Below are 17,091 nucleotides of genomic sequence, written 5' to 3'. Positions count from 1 at the left end.
CCCCTCCTCTTTCCCAGAGATGAGTTTCGCTTTACGGCGTAAAATGGCCTGTGCGGGCCGCCGTACAGCAGCCTCCTGCGGACCTCGTTTTTCATTGGCTGCGAGCGGGGTGGGCGGGTCGCCGAGGAGCCTGAGGAAGAGGGCGGCGGCGGTGGTGGTGGTGACTGAGCGGAGCCCAGTGACAGGATGGTGAGGACGGCAGCCGCGGAGCCCGGGGCCTGGCCCTCGGCCGGCGTGCTGTGTCGTTGGGAGCCGCTGGAGTCTCGGGGCGAGGGCGTGGGCGATCCCGGAGGCCTTGGCGGGCGGGCCCGGGCCTGGGGGCAGCCGAGGGGGAGAGCAGGCAGGGGCGGGAGCGGCCACCTCTGGGTGCGGCCGGCGCGGCCTCGCACCGCCGCCCTGGGGGCCGGAGGACTGCCGAGGGGGAAAGGGCCCCTCTCAGCTGCTCGGCTGGTCACGAGACCCGCACGGGAAAGGCCTTTGGGCCTGCGCCTGGAGCGTCCCCGAGAAAGGAGCACGGGCCCCTTCCGTTTCCAGACGCTTCCCTACTCCTTTCCCACAAAAAGCGTCTCCCGCTGGTTGGGATGCACCGGTTACCACCCCAGTGTGGCAAAAGCTGGCTTCTCAGCTGCAGAACGGGAAGTCGCAAGCAGAATCCCCTAAGCATTTTAGTTTGCCGTCTAGGGAAAGGGGGTAAAAACCCTCCGCTTTCCCCGGAGATAACGTCCAGCTGCCATTGAAACGTGGTAGGATGCCCACCAGGACTGGAGGTGGCTCTTAGAATTCTTGGGACCCTGTAGAGTAGGATTGCTTAGCGGTTTATGAACTCTTTAAAATTGTTTGGAAAATTTTGTGAATACGTACGTTTTTCTGGGTAAAAGGTCAGTGATTTACCTCGGTCGTTGATCACACTGCCGCAGCCAGCTTCAAGGCGGCCCGTCACCCCCTCGGCCCCAGAAGGTTGCTACCCCTAAGACCTTCCTACATAGAAACTCAGGAGCATCTGCTGGAGAGGGTGCATAGCTGTAATCAGATGTGCAAAGGTGCCCTTGACCCCCTAAAAAGTTAAGAACGGTTTCAAGAGGAGCTCTGATTATCTTGGTATTTGTGTTGATGAGGTTAACTGTAAAGGGACTTCTCTCTCAGATGAGCATCCATTGCATTTTGAAGGTTGTCATGATTATGTGACAAACAGCCTTTCAGGTGGCTTATAGACGTGATAGCTAAAGATTTATGGTGTATGCTTCTTTAGTTTCTTTATATATGTAAAAGGCTTTAATCCTACTTTTGATTTTTGCTTCTAAACGGACTCCACTTTAGAGTAATCCAGCTTACAGTAATTTTGAGACATTTATCGCTGGGAGAAGACGAAATTATCTGACATATGATTCCATATTCATGTTTCTGCAGTTTTTTTGAGAGGTGAACACTTTTTTAGAGTAGTTGTACTGGAACATGACTTTTCACATGAAATAGGAAGAACTGGGCAAAATTTAGCATTAGCTGGTTCTTTTATGATTAAAAGCATTTTATTTGGGAAAGGAGACTAAACTAAAAATGTTCAACACTTAGTAGTATTCAGAGTCTATGGGCAGCAAATTCAAGTGTGGGGAGGGTCCACTTTTAGCTGGAGAAATGTGTTTGCTTTTATCATCTTTAGTTGGTGACTTCATCACTTGATAATGTATTCATAGCATTGTGTTAGATCTTCTATACAAAATAATGACCTACCTGAGCATACTTTCCCAACTAGTAGAATTTTGAACATAAGAAAATTAAAATCAGCGTACTTGAGGAATAATTAGATCTTAAGAATCCAGAAAATGTTAGCTTTCATTTAAGCTATTACTAATGAATTTTCCAAATTGTCTTGTAAAATTCTTAACAGAACCGGAAACAAAAGAGATGGGAGTCGATGTGGAGAACAAGATTAGGACTAATAGGAAAAATTGACGAGGCAAATTTTTTTAAAGAGAGAGCCTGTGTGTGTATGTGTGTAAAATGTTTAAAAATACAGCAAATGGTTCTTTTGGTATTGTTTTGAGCAAAGCTGATTTTTAACATTTTCTTTCATAACACTCAGAAATCATTAACAATTGTTTGCATATTCATTTGATACGAGTTTTTTGTTCCTTTTTTTGGTTTGTTTCTTTTTGTTGCTTTCTTTTAACATTGGTCATGTTTCACCCTTTTTTTTCATTCCCCTGTCTGCAATCAACTTCTTCATTCCACTAAGGCTGGGCACAGAGTAAGTTTCTTCTCTTAGCTCCTACTAACAATGGTGATCGGGTGGCTGATTACTGGGATTTTCACCCTTTTATGGTCTGTCAAATAGGAAGTAACCAAATTCCTATGCTTTGATTGGGTTGGTTCTTTATTTGAATTTAACAAGACTGCCATTGCCAGGATCTTTTGCTGTCTTAAAAGACGCTGTAATCTATGTCTAACCTGAATTGTCAAGTGTGGAATTTGGGCAAGGAGACTCCTTCAAGAATGACATTTGTTAGGTGACACTATTTTCCCTATAGCTTTGTCATGTGCAGGAAACCAGATTCCTAGTAAGGATCCTTACTACTTTGAAATAATTTCTGTGTAGTCATTCATACAGTTATATCCTTAGACGGCTAACAGTCTGGGTACACGTGGGCATAGTCCAGAGTACATTGTAGAATAGGCCATCAGTTATTATAAAGTATCATGTCTTAACTAATGTTCTTTCTAGCACATTCAAATGGAAAAGTGCATTCATTATTAGTCCTAAACATTTTCAGCCTGGTATAGACATGTACCCTTTTAAAAGGTTGAAGTTCTTTTTTTTAATATAGAAATCTATTTTTTACCTTTTTCTCAAATGCCAGCTTCCCATATTAACTATGTACTTCAATCCATATCTGAAGGGATCCCCCTCTAAAGATGAAGATTGTTCTATATCCAGGTACTTTTGTATGGATTCCTGATGAGGGTGGAAACTTCTCTGTGGTTTTTAGCTTTACAGATGTTTTGTCCACTAAGATCTGGATTGAAACAATTAATATGTCATTGAGCAAATACCAGCTGAAACTGCTTTTTATAAAGAAGAAACTTATTTAACAATTTCTTTTAAAGTGTGCTAATTTTGTAACCTTGTGTTACTTTAGTTGCTCTACATCCTTTCCCTTGTAATCATTTTGGTATTTGTTGCAAGATGAAGGAAGCTTGTTTTAGTAATAATTTTAATTTCACACATTTTGTTTTTAATTTCAATTAAAAATTGACAGATTTTAATTTGGTGACAGTCTGTGGTGGCAAAACTATTTTCTGGGGGCCGGCCTGGTGTCACAGTGGTTAAGTGCGCACGTTCTGCTTCGGCGGCCCGGGGTTTGCCAGTTCGGATCCCGGGTGCGGACATGGCACCACTTGGCAAGCCATGCTGTGGTAGGCGTCCCACGTATAAAGTAGAGGAAGATGTTAGCTCAGGGCCAATCTTCCTCAGCAAAAAGAGGAGGATTGGCAGCAGATGTTAGCTCAGGGCTAATCTTCCTCAAAAAAAAACAAACACTATTTTCTGTTTTACTCTATTTCAGATATTTAATGTCTTCTTTGATAATATTAAGGAATAGTCATGCCTTCTTTAAAAGCAGTTAAAGGGCATGTACATTTATGGATGAGATGTCTGTGTGGGAAGACATCCTGACATAGAATAAAGGAGCTTATTCTAATCGACATGAAGAAATTGATTCTCTTGTTCTTTGGAGGGCAGATATTATTTTTAAATGAACTTTTTGACAATATTCTATTAAATGACTGAATTAAATAGTGTTTATATGTCAACTGTTAAAATTTTTAAATTAAAATTTTACAGGATTGAGGTTTTCTATTCTTTTATGTTTAAGTGCAAAATTTATTTTTGTCATCTGAGACTATGTTGCAACTCTACCTCCTGCTAAATTCATCAAGCTTTTTTTTTTTTAATGCTTTTATGCACATGATTGAAAATGTTATTTTAAGTTTGAGAACTAAACTGGGGGTACATAAGCAGTTTAATCTAGATAATAACGTGACGGTGAGGATTTCTAATAATGAAGAAAAAAGAAGATAACAGATTATAATTCAGAAGCACACATTTGCCCTATTGAAACTCTTTGAAACATAGGCTGTTTTTATTCTTCTGTAATGTATAGCTAATAGTTTTAAGTAGCAAATATTGTAAATTTTGGCTACTGTTCCTCCAAATAGTTGTTAGTCTGGTAAACATAAATTATAGAATTAACTTTGTTCTCTGTTATTACATTTTTAGTAATTCTCTTCATTAACATTCTATGAATCAATATATAAGGTTTTACAACTGCAGAAATATGGGGGCCGGCCCGGGTGGCACAGCAGTTAAGTGCACACATTCCACTTTGGCAGCCCGGGGTTCACTGGTTCGGATCCCGGGTACGGACCTACACACCACTTGTCAAGCCATGCTGTGGTAGGTGTCCCACATATAAAGTAGAGGAAGTTGGACATGGATCTTAGCTCAGGGCCAGTCTTCCTCAGCAAAAAGAGGAGGATTGGCAGCGGATGTTAGCTCAGGGCTGATCTTCCTCAAAAAAAAAGAAATACTAATTACCATATCAGTCTTCAAAATGCCAAATTCCACAGAGCCCAGTAGTATTTTTTTCAGTGTAATTCATAGGTCTCTAAGTGAACCACACTAGAAAGCTTGATTTTATTCTTAGTAAATAGAGTGATTACCTGTATTGTGTACGCATACCTGTTTATGACCAAAATAAAATAAGATTGATTTAGAACAGAGTATGTTACCATATGTGTGTTTATTTAAATGATCATGATAGGAACTGTGTGAATAACTTTTGCTCTTTTGGGTTCTGGAATCTCTGATTAGTTTAATTTAAAAGGGGAGTTTTGGGAGGAGAATCCTTGTTTGGACATCATGTTTAACGTTACACCTTGTCTCACCTTGACACTTTAAAGTTGGTGTTGGTATTAGGAGACCTGCACATCCCGCACCGGTGCAATAGTTTGCCAGCTAAATTCAAAAAACTACTGGTGCCAGGAAAGATTCAGCACATTCTCTGCACTGGAAACCTTTGCACCAAAGAGAGTTATGACTATCTCAAGACTCTGGCCGGCGATGTTCATATTGTGAGAGGAGACTTCGATGAGGTGATGTATTTCCCTTTCCCTTCCCAAATAGTTCCTTTTCTGGATAGTTACATATATAAGCTTTATCTTTTAGACCAGAATTTTTCAACTGTTAAGGTCTTTTTTCTTTTAATTTTCCAAATATAAAATTACTACACATACTCCTCTCTTACTGTTTGAAAATCACTGATTTTAGATTAATCAATAAACATATTAAGTATTCCTTCTAACTAAATTGATACGAAATAGAAGTGGTTTTGTCATTATTTTTTGTACTACTGTCATTTAGTTTCTAAGGTTTTTGTTGGAAACTTATCACTGCCCCCACCTCTGCTACCCTGTTCCAAGCCACTGGACCCCTTTCTTGGGGTCCCCTCCCTGATTCTACCCTCCTCTTTCCATAGTTTGTTCTCCAAGTAGCAACCAGAGTGGTCCTTTTTCGGTGAAGTAAGATCACATCACTGGTCTCTGAAAACCCTGCCGTGGCTCCCTGTCTCAGGGGTGAACTGTAAGGGGGCATGAGGGAGTTCTGAGGAGGTGGTTGACCTGTTCTGTATCTTGATTGTGGTTGTACTTGAATAGACGTGTGCATTTGTCAAAACCCCTTGAAGTGTACACTAAAAAGGTCAGTTTTACAGTATGTAAATTATACCTCAATAAACCTGACTTTAAAGAAAGAAAATAAGTTAGGAATTCTGGAGTTCCAACTTTGCCCATTAACAATGGACCAAAAAAAAAGTTAATAATGAGATTTTAGGCAAATTACATCCTCTTTCTGGTCTTAATTTCCTCCTACATAAATGTGATTGGAATAGATGATTTTTAAGACTCCTGCCAGTGCTAACATTGTATGATTTAGCATAATAAGTCTGATTCTAGTGTGAAAAATCTATTTTGTGTTTCTGGGAATATAAGCTTTTTCATTAATTATTTAACTTCATTGGTACTCTTTACTGGGGTTCCTGTATACCAAACCCAATGAGCGTAGTGTCTTTTTTTTTGAGTGGATTTAAAAAATAGTTTGGATAAGGGGGCCGGCCCGGTGGCGCAGCGGTTAAGTTCGCACGTTCCGCTTCTCGGCGGCCCGGGGTTCGCTGGTTCGGATCCCGGGTGCGGACATGGCACTGCTTGGCAGCCATGCTGTGGTAGGCGTCCCACATATAAACTAGAGGAAGATGGGCACGGATGTTAGCTCAGAGCCAGGCTTCCTCAGCAAAAAGAGGAGGACTGGCAGTAGTTAGCTGAGGGCTAATCTTCCTCCAAAAAAAAAAGCAAACAAACAAACAAACAAAAAAAATAGTTTGGATAAGCTAGTGGTGGCATGGAGCTAAAAGATAGGGGGATGAGAAGCAAAGGGGCCAATTTCTTGTCGGTAATTAGAATGTAGTTCTGGTTTGTTAAAAACATGTTAGGGGTTCCATTTGTGTGATGCTAAAGACAGTTTCAGTAGCAAGAATTAAAATTTCTTGCTTCTAATTTGCTAAATTCATAGACCCTGGAGCCATTCTACCAGGGTTTGGATCTTGGCTCAATCCCTTACTAACGTGACCGTGGGCAAGTTATTTTAACCTCTCTGTGCCTCAGTTTCCTCACCCATAAAATGGAGGTCCTACTAGAACCTACCTCTTAGGATTGTTCATAAGGATTAAATAGGTTGCTATTTATAAAGCCCTTAGAATAGTGCCTGGTTCATACTAAGTGCTATATAAGTGTTAACTATCATTATGATTTTGAACCATCTATAAAACTGTTAAAGCCTGGAATATGATTTCAACACACCCTAGCTTACAGCTTATATGCCTAGGATTCTTAGGTAGAGAAAACTCACAAATTTGGGGCAATAATTATTCTCTCTACAGCATGCCCCAAAGAACCCATATTCTATAAAAATAAACACAATAAAGGGGTTGCATGATAAATTCCAGTTTACCTGATGTAAGTTATGTTTTTTGCATAGTTGCAGCCTTAATGACTGAGAAGAAATCAAATATTTAATAAATGTGTTGGTTGTGAGGCACTGCATCAAAACATACATATGAGATTGAATATTTAAGCAGATTGTTTTTTAAACATCAGTATCTCTAAAATATATTTTTTCTTACGTCTGTTTCTCATTTTAGAATCTGAATTATCCAGAACAGAAAGTTGTGACTGTTGGGCAGTTCAAAATTGGTTTGATCCATGGACATCAAGTTATTCCATGGGGAGACATGGCCAGCTTAGCCCTGCTGCAGAGGCAGTTTGATGTGGACATTCTTATCTCGGGACATACACACAAATTTGAAGCATTTGAGCATGAAAATAAATTCTACATTAACCCAGGTTCTGCCACTGGAGCATATAACGCCTTGGAAACGTGAGTAGTATGCAATTTGGGAATTGGGGTTTTTTTTAAGTTAATAATTGCACGTGACATTTCATAAAAGAGAAATGTGACCATTTAAATATTTATAGCCTTTTTGGCAATCTTCTTTTGGTGATGATTCTTTTTTATGTGTAACAACAAGATTTCTCCTTGAAACCAGTTGTCATCCTAAAATGACTTTGTAGTGCTGCTGCTTTTAGTACAAAACACTGACATTATTTATGTTTTCTTCCAGAAACATTATTCCTTCATTTGTGTTGATGGATATCCAGGCTTCTACAGTTGTCACTTACGTGTATCAGCTAATTGGAGATGACGTGAAAGTAGAACGAATCGAATACAAAAAATCTTAAAGCTAGGCCTGTCTTGATTTTTCTGTTGGGTTTTTTTTTTTTTTCATTTTCCTGTTCAAATCAAGTAATTAAACATTTAAGAGCCACAAAACTGTATCACTTTTATAATATTTTGCAGTAAAATATAATAGCGTCTTCTGTTAATACAATGTTCTAAGCTTCTTGTAAACTATAAGAATATATTTAGTTTAAGTATATGATTTCTATGAAAAAGTGTTCACCACACAGTAAATGGTCACGTGTTAGGGAAAGTTTATCCTTGTAAATATTTTCAAAGTTGGTATTTGGAACTTTATTACAGAAGTAGTGCATGAGAAGAAAGAATCTAGTCTTTCTTGTATACATTTTTTTCTTCTCCAGGAATAAACAGTTACCTTTCATTTATGCTTTCTTGATAAACTTGCGTTTTAATTTTTACAAATCATAGAAATAAGAGATTGAATCAAACTGTGGACAAGTATTAAAGTGATAAGGTAGCTGAGATGACCTTTCAGAGCTCTCTCATTTCTTACAATGTTCTGGGTCATAATGGTGCACTCAGATTTTATTTTCTAAATAATATACCATATTGGCATGTGAAATCAGCAGGGATTCTTCAAACTGTTGCTTTAAATTGCCCTGTTCCTATTTTTCAAGTTTTAACAAAATTTTTTAAAAACAATATTTAGAAGGAAAGCACACTAGAGTGCATATAGAACGTAAGGAATCGCCTCCTTAGCACTATTCCCAACTTAATCTAGTTTGAGAGTCCAAGTGTTTGTGTGGCAGTTTTCATAAAATAGGGCAAATTTATATTTCCATTTTTAAGTTGTATTCAAGCAGCAAATATTTATTAAATACCTTCTTTGCAAGCCAGGATGCTATCTCTATCAAATGCTGTTCTGAATCGGAAGATTTCAGAGTTTTCCTCAGCTCAGTCAAGAAAATACTTGTCTATTCTAATGTTGCTGTTTTAGGACTTATTGTAAAGCAGAGAAAGAATTACACAATGTACTTGTTAGACTTAAAGAAAAATTACTCAATTTTAAGTGACAAGAAAAATTTTAATTGTATCTAGCTAGAAATATAAGCATATATTCTACGCAAATTTATTACGCAATCCTTGGTACATGGACCTACATCAAACCAATTAGACTGTTGTAAAAGTTTCTGAACAAACCAAAATTACTTAATTACTTAATGGTAAATAACAATACTATCCTAAATGTAGAGAGAGGACACAAATCACAACCTCTTACCCCTACTTTTGGCACGTTATCAATACACAAGACGAGATTGTCAAGTTAGCATCAGATGTTCTCCCTGTTCTTCAATTGACATTGATTGCATACACTTTAGTAAATCTTCTTCCTTTTTTTCTTCATTCGTGTATGATTCAGAATCATTTGTAGAAACTAAGGGGAAAAAAAAGAGTTTATAATGTCTGGTTTGGAAATAAGTTGTATTTCATCCTGAAAATTTAGACTTGTATATAAGAACCGCCTTCAAAATGACCTATGTCACTAATGAGCCTTTAGCAAAAACAAATTGCCTGCAAGTTTCAAAACTTAACCACCTCCCCTCCTTTCCCCACATCTCTTACTTTTTAAAATAAGATAGCCAGTACTGTATTCTAGCCAAGTTATTGTGTAGCAAATTCTCTGTTACTAAGTCCTGTTTTCCCTTTGCTTTTCAAAATCTTTTGTTTAAGGGGGAGTTCTAGCCTCAATATTCTCCATGTTCCTTAAGTGCCTTCTCATCTCTCTTTTGGGGACCACAGGGACTTTTCCCCTATCTGGAGTTTCCTCTAGCTGATCTTTTTGGAACCAGACTTACCTTCTCCCCTGCCATTTCACTCATTTCTTGGATAGGCATAGCGTGATATTTACAGCAGAGCTGAGTGGCACTGTCACACGGAAATGGGATATGGGTTCAGAAGGCCTAACTTCCCTACCCACTGTAGTAGTAAGGGGAAATTATTTAACTTTCACTTTATCAATTCTGAGGAATATTTCTGAACGTTCAGTCTTTCTCTTTTGCCTTTTTCATTTTGCGGTATTCTGCACTTGTGTAGAAGGATCCTTTCTGCTGATCCTTCCCAAGTCTGGATTTGTGAGTTGCTCCAGAAAATTTTGATAATATCACCTGGTTGGCTTGCTTGCACTGGTTTGTTGAAAATTAAACAAAATGGTATAGGTGATGCAGCCCTTTGTAAACTGTTCAATGCTGTACAAAATATGTTGTCCATCCAAAAATGTCACTATCTCATAAAAGGAGTGCTGTGGCTTGGAAAAGTCATGTTTGTGGCTCTGGGTTGTGACAAATTCATTCTCTGTTAAGTCTTTGATGTTGATGTTATAAATATCTTTATTTAGAATTAGAAATACCTTGAACCTTACTCCCCTGAGCAGTGTGTTCTTTAAAATGAAAGCAGAAACTATATTTTACTCTAAATTTTTTAATGTCCTCTGTAATAGAAATGAAACTTGGGTTTAAATATTTTTTAAGCATAAGATCTTTTAAAATGCATATTTTAAAAATTCCACATTTACCTGATTGCATGAACAGTCTCCCTGGTTTTCTAAAAATCTTCAGCAACTTACATCTTGTTTTAGATGCATATCCAGTTTTTAAACTATGAGAAAGAGAAGCATCTCAGTTGGAACCAGCAAAGTGAACAGCTGCCTAATGCATGTGCAAGAGCATACAAATACTTTTTATTAGGCTGCCAGCATCACCAAAAAGATCCTTTCAGCCCCTGAATTCTCCTGTGGCTTATTAACCTTGAAATGCAAAGCTAACTATTGTAGTTCAGGTTGGATAATCAGGCTTCTTAATCTCTTTTCGTCTTTCCTTTTTTGTTTATAGTATTCCCCCATGCAGAAGCAACCATATGCTTCTTTTGGAAGTGTTTGTATTATTTTGAGTTTGAGTGGGAATCATTGAAAGGGGCAGTCTTCTATATCTCTATCTGATGAAGAAATTTTTACAATTCCACAAAATATGTTCCAGAAGAAGTGGCATATCCCAGTCAGCTCAGTAAAAGAGACTGTGAGATAACATCCTTTTGTGCTTTTTGTCCAACCTCTTCTGAATTTATCAAAGTGAACATATTAGGGAACACAAGCTTTAATATCATTTAGCTACCCTTCACATAAAATTGGAGTACATTTTCCTCCTTGGAAACAATAAAAAACAGACCCTTCTTTGTTTCTCACTGGTCGCCAAAGGGAATGCTGTATGATCATTTCAGATGCACATATGGCTGCGATGTGAGAAGGCCCTGAGTCCTCTCTCTCCAGTTGGTGTCGCCATGTAGTGCAGGGGTAATGCTGCTTCTGTGCGTAACGAGAGCTGAGGCGGCTCCTGGGATGAGTGAGGGCACCTGTCATACATACAAATCACCTCTATTAGAAGACTTCCTCATTTCTTGTGAGAACTAGTGAGGGACTAACTGGGGGTGCACCTGCCTGGCTTGTGTGAGCTGCGCTGGATCACATGCATGTACTGCCTCTTCATTAACGTCCTCAGATAGTTTGCATTATAGATCTTAGCAATGCTGCACAGATAACGCTTCTGGCCTATGGTGAGGTCTCGATGCTAAAAGACAGAACAAGATTTATAGGCTGCATTGTAGAACAGAGGTTGGCAATATTCCTGATCCGAAAGGATGCATGTTCAGGACAGTTGTACCATCTGTACATTTTACTTACGCAAATCAGCTATGTTAATTTGGCCAAAAAGAGAGAGAAAGAAATGGCCATTTAAACAAGTGACTCTGCTTGCCATTTCCACTCAATTCAGATGCCCAAAGAGGTTTGCGAACCACTGCCCTAGAAGAATAGGAAAGTATGAATCTGCTGTGCTGTCAGTGAGTCTTAGTTCCCATGTGCCTTTCAGTGGGTATAGGCATCTTGCCCTCAATATGACTTTTGAGGTATAATGTGACACCTAAAAGCAACCCAATTACTGTACTTAGTTTTAACTAAAGAAACAGCCTTTTCTTGCCCCAGAGAAATAACTGTGGTGTTGGACAGACTCAGGGATCTGTTGGTCTCTGATATAAGTAATTTCAACTAAGATTTTCACTGTGCTTGCTGATTTTAGAAGTTGACGCTCACCTAAAATGCAAGGCCCTGCTGTGTAAGCATATGTATGCACACACACACAGGATTTACTGAACTGAATAGGTAATAAATCCAGAGGAAATTCAAGATGTTGGTCAGAAAAATTTACCAGTTTGCACCAATCTGTAGTAACCCTAATTCGCAGTGCTCTAGAGAGGATGCTTCTGGCAGCTATGATCTTTAATGGGATAGCACAGGTCAACAGTTGCAAATGCTTATTGCCATTTTCTTTACTTGCTTCTAATTTTGTAGTCCTTGAGCAAAATCTTTATAAGGTTGGGTTTCCATCTCTAGAATGGAACTTTGCTCAAGCATCTTTGTGTTTGGGGCAGTGAGCTTCCTGAGTAAAGGTACATTAGATCTAAAGTATCATAAAGCCCTGAAAGAACTCTTGACAGGGAATCTATAATGATAAAATCCTTGCACTCATTCACAACTTTACCCAGCAGATATTTACAGACTCCTAGACAATATGCTGGGTGTATTTTGTCTTCCACAGTGCCTTACCTTCGAAGCAGCTTACCTTCAATAAAAAGTGCAGTTGTGAATACAAAGAGTATTGGTATTTAAATAAAGTAGTGGTATTTAGTTAGCATACCTTTAGAAAGGGCACATCTGTCATTGATTTAGGGATGTGAATTCTTTGAATTTGAGGAGTTTTCCATAACTCTTGCAGCTTGGCTATGTTCACTTTATGTCCATCTTTGAATCTATCTGTAGGCAAGGACATTATTTTGTCAATTTCATGAGCAAAGATCAGTTCAACAAATTATTAAGATCTACGTACTTACATGTGTCCGTGATTGTCCTGGAGTAGTAGTATGAGTCAGGCTGTTAAATCTGAAGACTGTACTATAGGCCATTTGGTTTTAGAGCACGCAAAAAGCGAAGACATTTACAAATATTTAACTATATATATATTTATCATTATATATGGACTACATTATTTTGAAGTCAGCTGAGATGCAAACTGTTGACAATAACTTACTTTTTTAGTTTATTGTATATCAGACCATACTAAACAGGAATATACACGTAGGATTTGCACTTTAAAGATTTACAATATTTTATCATTCATTTGACTTTAGTATATAGTTTTAAAATTCTTTTCTGCATTAGACTCAAGAGGGAATAACATAAATTTTACCACTTTAATGAAGCAGTGTTAAAATGAAGGACTTTGCAAAAATTTATTAAAATTTTTACATAATTTTAGTTACTACACTATTTTAGATACTGATGTGGGTAGATTAAAAGAATAGTCTTTTAATAAAAATAAAACTTGAGACATATTCCAAGAAGAATGGAAACTAGTTTTCAATTTCAGATGTATTGAGACCAGTACCTTAATATAGGGTATAAAATTCACTAGCAGTTTGGGGAAAAACAATATCTGGAAAAATTTAATCAGGAAACAACTCTTTATACACTCTCTTCCTCTCCACACACCTACTCTTTGCAGGCAACTACTGATGCGCTTTCTATCACTAGAGATTAGTTTGCATTTTCTTTTTGTGTGTGTGAGAGGAAGATTGGCCCTGAGCTAACATCTGCTGGCAATCTTCCTCTTTTTGCTTGAGGAAGATTGTCCCTGTGCTAACATCCGTGCCTTTCTTCCTCCATTTTGTATGTGGGACGCTGCCACAGCATGGCCTGATGAGCAGTGTGTAGGTCCATGCCACGGATCCAAACCTGTGAACCCCAGGCCACCAAAGCAGAGTGCAGGAACCCAACCACTGTGCCACTGGGCTGGCCTCAGATTACATTTTCTTGAGTTTGATATAAATGGAAAAATACAGTATATATTCTGCTTTTGTCTGGCTTCTTTCACTCAACATAATTATTCTGAAATCCATTCATATGACATGTAGCAATATTTCATTCCTTTTTATTGTTGGGTTGTATTCCATTGCATGTATGTATATACCATAATTTGATTATCCATCCACCTCTGGATGGACATTTGAGTTGTTTCCAGTTTTAGGCTATTACAAATAAAACTGGCAGAACAGATTTTAAGTTAAAATTTTGTAATTTGTAAACTCAAAAGCACAGTTTTGTTTCAATACTATTGATAATGAAGGCCATAATTTTACATATTAAACTTTAAATTTACTTATTTCTTCAAGATTTCAGCAAGTTGAATGGTTAGTGCAGATAAGTAAGAGTTATATTTGCATACTTGAAGGACAAACTAGTTTGCCAACAAATAGAAAATCATCTGGAAATTATGTTATTATGACCCTTAAAACATAATTTGGAATCTGTAATAATAAAATGAATACCATTTCAAAATTTTAAGTTATTTAAATCCTTTTTCAAATCATAAATGTGAGTTAATTAAGAATATAGTTTTTGTGTCCCTACTAATCAGTATTTCTGAGATGTGTATTATAGCCTAGACTAAAATTTAATTTCTCAAAAGATAGCATTTCTTTACAGAAAAATGAAACATTTAAAAATAATGGTTAAATTCAACAACAAACAACCCAGTTGAAAAATGGGCAAAGGACTTGAACAGAACAGACTTGGGATGTCTCCAAAGAGTATATACAAATGGCCGATACGTGCATGAAAAGATGCTCACTATGGCTAGTCATCAGAAAAATGCAAATCAAAGTCACAGTGAGATACCACTTCATACCTATAAGGATGGCTACCATCAGACAAGGAGAAAACAGTGTTAGCTACGAGATGAAGAAATTGGAACCCTGTGCATTGCTGATGGGAATGTAAAATGGTGCAGCTGCTGTGGAAAAAGTATGGCAGCTCCTCAAAAAGTTAAACAGAATTGCCATATGATGCAGCAATTCCGTTTTTAAACGACCATATCATTTATTTATATATGTACATGTGTGTATTTTTATATATATGTACATACTCTCAGGCAACTGTGAGGACTATAAATTTTCCAAGGAAAAGCAAAGTGAATCCAGCTTTATATAGTATTGAACTGAAATTGCTCTACCTGGGATAAATTAGTGAGAGGCCTTTGGCGGGCCTGTCTGACTCTCTCAACTCCAGCAGCTCTATCCTTTATTTCAAGTGAGAGGAAAATAGCAGCACCGAGAAATATTTCATGTTCCTCAAAGTTGTTCAATTTAGATTTTTTCCTTTCACTCTGCATAGAAACCCCAGGCTGTGCTCTGTGCTTTTCAATCAACATCAGTTATAAACACAGTTCTTTTCAGATTCATTGCTATTTTGAAGCACTCTTTTTAAAATGCTTGATGTGAGATATCTTAGCAGGAGAGAAAGAACCTGCTGGATTATTCTTTGTAAATCTTAAAGACTGAGTTCACCAAGGATGCTAATAAAGTCTATTTTTAAAACTCCATTGTGTGAGTAGTTATAGCAAAATTGGCTTCTCTGTACCATGTTATTTATAGGTATTATCTGCTTTGTATGCTCTACTCACCGGTACCTTTGGAATTCTGGTAATAACAGTATCCAGCTGATCTGTTAAAAAAAAGATTAAATAATATGTAATAGTTGACAGATTTATAAGCAGTAAAGAAAGTATTTTAAATGAAAAGAAGACAGTATTTCATATGCTTTTTACTTTTCATGTTTCTATCAGACTGCAAGTCTTGCAAATTTTCTCCTATAATTCTGGTTGTATCCCAGTGGTTCCAGGCTTTTTCAAAATGAGTTATCTGAGATTTTTACCATACTAGAAAGGATTTACTTTAAGTCAGATTTGGTCTTACTCTTACAGCCTCGTAATCTAATTCCTGCATTAAGCTCAATAAAGTATTGGGCATCGGTGCTATCCATGATATTTTCTTGCTCTCTTTATTTTCAATAAAGTAATTTGGGTATGGAAAAGATTATCTTGTTCTTTATTGCATGTATTTAAGGTATACTGGAACTGATAAGTTGGTCTGGAATGTTTCTAATTTTGTACAAGTTCTTTTTTTCTTTTCTCAAATTAAGACGAAACACCGTTGCATCCCTCTTCTTTCTATTTATTCAATGAGCAAAAGTTCATTGATCTGCCAGCATACTAGGATCCAGCACTTCACCAAGCACTGTGATGAACAGAAAAGAAACACGAGACCCCATCCCATCTTTAAAAGTCTTCAGTCCACCAGATGTATATCAGAAGGAGCCATGACTGTGGCCTGAATTCAGAGAGGGAACGCTGGGCAGCTCTAGATTTGGGGAATAACTGATGACAGGGATGAGGAGTTACTGCCTCCAGCAGTGACTTCAGCATCAAGGAAAAAGTAGTAAAAACCTGCTCAAAATGAAATGGATTTACTATGGAAGGAAATTCCTCGGGAAGAAAATGTCAAGATCAAGTGCCTCTAATATTCATAATCGTTTGTCTCATTGGCGATTATGAATCCCCTTGACATGAAGGTGCCTAGTGTCACGTACAAGGAACTGATTTATCGACTCGGAAGCCCTCGGTGGAGCCGGAGGAATCTGTTCCCCTACCTGCCTTTATATAGAGATCTTGCGGCCGGCCGGCAATTTTTCCAGTAGGTTTCGCAGCGCCCCCTCGGGGCAGAAAGACCCACGCAAGCGACTGTCGCAGTCACTGCATTTAAGTCATTGCACCAAACCCTCCTCGTAAGCTTCCTTCAGAAGCCCTTCCCCTAAACAGTGTGTCGGCTTCCATATTTCCCATCCCGGCCACCAAAAAGGTTCTCTCCTCCTCTCACCTCAGTGCACTGGGGAGCCAGCTCCCACCCTCTCCTCTACAGGGGGATCTCGACCCTGGGCTGGTCGCCTCCTCCCTAACCCCTCAAGGCCCCGCAGTCTCACCCGCCGCCGCCGCCCACTGTCCTGGCCACTGCGGGCGGCTCTGCGGAAGAGCTGCACTCCGTCCAGACGGACACCGGACCCTGGCCGGGCATCTCCTCCCGGGTGCCAGGACCGCGAGCTGTGTGCGGGAGCAGCTTTCCCCTTTCCCCTCCCCTGTCAGCACGCGTGCGTCAGGCCAGGCGATATTGGGGGTGAAGAGGTGGACGCCGGACGCCAGCTCCCTCCGATGCGGTCCGGACACTGCCCGAACAGCTTCGGGAGAGCGGGGAGGACAGATCCACGATCTTGGAGTTAAATTGGGGGAGGGGGCGGGAGTTCTTTAGTTGATTGTGCGTTTGCACGTTTGCATCTTTTTGTGGAAGGGAGG

At 38.8% G+C, this 17,091-nt stretch overlaps 2 protein-coding genes across 3 annotated transcripts; one reads left to right on the top strand and one right to left on the bottom strand.

Moving 5' to 3' along the window:
• The first annotated feature begins 106 nt into the window (after nucleotides 1-106).
• Nucleotides 107-8,229, top strand: VPS29 (VPS29 retromer complex component). Of its 2 annotated transcripts, XM_046640612.1 has the most exons (5): nucleotides 107-189; nucleotides 2,234-2,245; nucleotides 4,957-5,148; nucleotides 7,248-7,483; nucleotides 7,728-8,229. In XM_046640612.1, exons 1-5 carry the CDS (start codon nucleotides 187-189, stop codon nucleotides 7,843-7,845), a joined length of 561 nt encoding a protein of 186 aa, XP_046496568.1. In that variant the 5' UTR covers nucleotides 107-186; the 3' UTR covers nucleotides 7,846-8,229. The 2 variants fall into 2 exon arrangements, with proteins under 2 accessions (XP_046496568.1, XP_046496569.1); XM_046640613.1 differs by lacking the exon at nucleotides 2,234-2,245 and having other exon boundaries at nucleotides 120-189.
• On the bottom strand, nucleotides 7,914-16,888 carry FAM216A (family with sequence similarity 216 member A). Its single transcript, XM_046640611.1, has 7 exons — nucleotides 16,725-16,888; nucleotides 15,370-15,410; nucleotides 12,550-12,665; nucleotides 11,295-11,424; nucleotides 11,026-11,209; nucleotides 10,377-10,459; nucleotides 7,914-9,239 (listed from the first exon to the last, which is right to left on the bottom strand). Exons 1-7 carry the CDS (start codon nucleotides 16,814-16,816, stop codon nucleotides 9,124-9,126), a joined length of 762 nt encoding a protein of 253 aa, XP_046496567.1. The 5' UTR covers nucleotides 16,817-16,888; the 3' UTR covers nucleotides 7,914-9,123.
• Between the last annotated feature and the right edge of the window lie 203 nt (nucleotides 16,889-17,091).

The sequence above is a fragment of the Equus quagga genome, chromosome 15 (assembly GCF_021613505.1).
Source record: "Equus quagga isolate Etosha38 chromosome 15, UCLA_HA_Equagga_1.0, whole genome shotgun sequence".
Classification (NCBI taxonomy): domain Eukaryota; kingdom Metazoa; phylum Chordata; class Mammalia; order Perissodactyla; family Equidae; genus Equus; species Equus quagga.
Note: the sequence above shows the minus strand (reverse complement) of the source record. Positions and strands in the feature narration are given on the sequence as shown.